This window comes from Oryctolagus cuniculus, chromosome 21 (assembly GCF_964237555.1).
Source record: "Oryctolagus cuniculus chromosome 21, mOryCun1.1, whole genome shotgun sequence".
Classification (NCBI taxonomy): domain Eukaryota; kingdom Metazoa; phylum Chordata; class Mammalia; order Lagomorpha; family Leporidae; genus Oryctolagus; species Oryctolagus cuniculus.
The window spans coordinates 30,545,771-30,549,101 of NC_091452.1; the positions used below are offsets into that span (position 1 = coordinate 30,545,771).

A 3,331-nucleotide genomic window follows, 5' to 3' on the forward strand; every position below is an offset into this window, starting at 1 on the left:
CTTCTTCCAGGTCTCCCAGGGGCCCAAGGACTTGGGCCATCTTTTAATGCTTTCCCAGGACATAGCAGAGAGCTGGGTGGGAAGTAGAGCAGCCGGGTCTTGAACTGGCGCTCATATGGGATGCCGGCACTTCAGGCCAGGGTGTTGACCTACTGTGCCATAGCACCAGCCCCAAATCTTTCCTCTCTTAAGGTCCAACTCAAGGCTCTGCCCTGCTTTCTCTCATACAGCACTTTGGGAAGCTGTTCCAGAATTCTTAGAGCCTCGATTTTTATCTTCAGCACTTTGAGCAAGGTAGGGGGCCTTTGAGAAGCATTGGAAAGCTAGGATCTAGAGATGAATGATTTCTAGGTCAGTTTTTTGGGGTAAACAAATGACCATTTTCAGTGAAACAGTCTCATTGTTCTGTTTTCTGGGAAAATATTGATACCTATGGATAATCAAATTCTACTAAAAGGCAATATTATATATAGAAATGCTTCTTAGAAACCTGTGTATTTTAAAGGCAGAGAGAGACAGAAATCTTCCATCTACAGGTTCACTACCCAAATACCTGTAACAGCCAGGGCTGGGTCTGGCAGAAGCCAAGAGCCAGTTACTTAATCTGGGTCTCTTACATGGTGCAGAAACCCACATACTTAACCCATCACCACTGTCCCCCAGAGTGTGCCTTAGCAGGTAGCTGGAATCAAAAGCGAGAGCTGGAACCCAACCCACCCTGGGTGCTGCAGTATGGGATGTAGCATCCCAGGTAGTGTTACCTGCCAGATGCCTGCCACTCCAATAGGAATCATAGACTGCGGTTTGGCTCATTTTATATTTGTGTTAGAACAAACACCTTGTTTTCTTGCAAAGCTCTTCAGAAGCAGCCAACCCTGTTTCAGTCTGGAGGTGCAGTAGGACATGATGGAGGTTGTTCAGCCTCACGGCTGAGTTTACCTTTCCCCATCTTTCAGTGAGTGTCCAACCCTCTGTCCTTCCAGGAAGGGAGCCACATGTCCAGCCTGATGCCCAGTCCCCTAATTAAGCCTCTAGTTACTCCTCACAGAAACCACAACTAGGCTAAGTGAGGGAAGGCCAGTTTGTCACTGGAGCATGGTATTTCCTGTTCTTGGAAGCATTATCTGAGGGTCAAGACTAGACCTCTGTGGAGAGGGAGTGAATTTTCCCCATCTCAGCCTGGAGGCTCCTCCTTTCTCAGATTCCTCCCAGAACTGGGGTCTTAACTGCAGAAGCAAGGAACCCTGCCCAGCTGTCCAAGCTGTAGCATGGCTGGGAAGATTAGTTCTGAGACCTCTGGCACAGGAGAATGGTGAATGGAGGTTAGGGAATGTGCATCAGCGTCCAGTACTGAGGGAGAAAGGGATCTGGCATTCCCGCCATCTCAGCCCCCACAGTCACTCCACACAAAGAGGCGAGAACAAGGGTTTCTATCACAGTTGAGTCAAACTCATAGTCTAAGGTCAGAGTCTGTCCTGGGCAGAATAGGTGTGAGGGGGAGTCCATGGACTTGACCTGAACTACATCTCCCAGTTGTCAGGCTGAGCATTGGCAGGCTCACCAGCAGCGGCTCCATGTACAGTGTCGCACAAAGCAGCTGGGGCCATTGAAGACCAGGAATAGGGTACTGAAGAGGGGGCTCTCTTCCCAGTCCACTGGTGTGGCTGCCACCAAACTGGGCACAATGGCACTGAGGATGGGTGGGCTGACAGAGAAGCCGTGGTTGGGGTCTGGAGTGTACTCGGTCCACGTGAGCAAGGCTCACTCAAACTGGATGGAGATCTTGGTGACTGAGCTGGCGGGCAGCTGAATGAGCATCTCCAGGAGGTGGGGCTGCAGGCAGTCCTGGGCAGGCTGGTAGTGGATGTAACTTGGTTTCTTCTCCTTGCCCTTGGATGTGATGGTGAGCGTGTGCACGTAGAGCCGCAGGTACCAGGGCACAGTGTCCAGCAGCAGCACGGGGAAGGCGCGGTATGGGTGGGTGTTGTACAGCAGGGTACTCAGCTGCCCCTTCTGCAGCCCGTAGCCACTCACATAGTGCTGGGCGTGCAGGAAGGGCACCGGTGGGGCCTTGCTCTCTGGGGTCTCTTCCACTTGAGCTGGAGGCTGAGAGAGCTGTTGATCAGGGCTGTGTCGAGCGAAAGGGGAGGAAGATGATGCGATGGGCTGTGCAGGCATGGTCGTGGTTCTTAGCATTCTGCAGCAGAGGCTGGTAACTGGATGGCCAGTAGAACATTCACTGGGCGGTATCGGTGTGGATATGGCCAAAAAAGAGCTCCTCCACCAGATGGTCCAGGTTGTGGCACAGGTACTGCTTCTCCACCCAGACCAGCTGCAGCTCATGCATGTGAAGTTCACGGCTTTGGTGTACTCGCAGCCATTCTCCTCCCACCACAGGTCATAAGCCACGTCGTGCACCCAGGGGGTCCCCACGGCCAGGAAGCCCGGGCACCAGTGGTTCATGCACTGGCTGAGCTGCTCAGTGACCACCTCTGAATGGCAGATGACCTGCCCGCTGTGCAGCTGGCAGTCAGCTTCCATGCCACCACGGATGATCCAGGAGGCCTGGCAGAGGCGGATCTTGCCTTGGATGATGAGAGTGTAGGTGGGGTTTGTTGCATTGGTTGCTGCCATAATAAAACTGGTAGGCCTGAAAGGTGTTGTGGTAGAATCTGGAAGACTGGGTGAGGAACTCTGGACCTGATCTGACTTCGGGTCTGACTCCACCTGGCCCATGGAGACCCAGTGGCCCTCAATGGTGGGTGGCATCTGCATGGTGATGTGCACGCCATTGTGCAGATGTTTCAGCATGTGATGGCACTGGGATTCCTTGAAAGCCCTCCAGGCACTCTTGTCCAAGGACCTAGGACGGGTCCTGCTGTCTAGATGAGAGAGAGAGCAGAACCCTCTCCCAGCCTGTGCAGCAGGAGGGCCAGGAACAGGTATCTGAACAGGAGGCGACACGTCCAGGACATCTCCAGTGCTCCTCGGGGCGCGCCTGCTCGCCATGCTCCAAACCAGTGCTTGCACAGCCCCGCAACTCGGCGCGAACCACCCTCCGCCTCCAGCCGGGTCCAGCGAGTGCTCAGGCATGGGGCGCGTTCCGACACCACTCCTTGGCTGCAGCCTGCGGGCGGCCGGAATAGACCCCAGCCTCAGGCGGCTGCAGAGCACCCCATACCCGGTGGGCACAGTGCAGTGGTGCGAGGCACGCACTTGCTCAGCACTGTCAGGCCACGGTCCGTGGCCGGCCCGCGTCCACATCATGGCCTCTTGGCGAGCCGCCCCGGCCTCTCCTCGCCCGGCCCTGTGTTCCCCACTTTGTTCGGCA

General features: G+C 55.1%; 1 protein-coding gene across 1 annotated transcript; it reads right to left on the reverse strand.

Moving 5' to 3' along the window:
- Nucleotides 1-1,625: 1,625 nt before the first annotated feature.
- On the reverse strand, nucleotides 1,626-3,331 carry LOC138847362 (uncharacterized). Its single transcript, XM_070065726.1, has one exon. The coding sequence runs from the start codon at nucleotides 3,265-3,267 to the stop codon at nucleotides 1,762-1,764; it is 1,506 nt and encodes a 501-aa protein (XP_069921827.1). The 5' UTR covers nucleotides 3,268-3,331; the 3' UTR covers nucleotides 1,626-1,761.

Coding starts and splice junctions, on each gene's coding strand:
- LOC138847362 (XM_070065726.1), bottom strand. CDS start 3,267: ATGATGTGGACGCGGGCCGGCCACGGACCGTGGCCTGACAGTGCTGAG.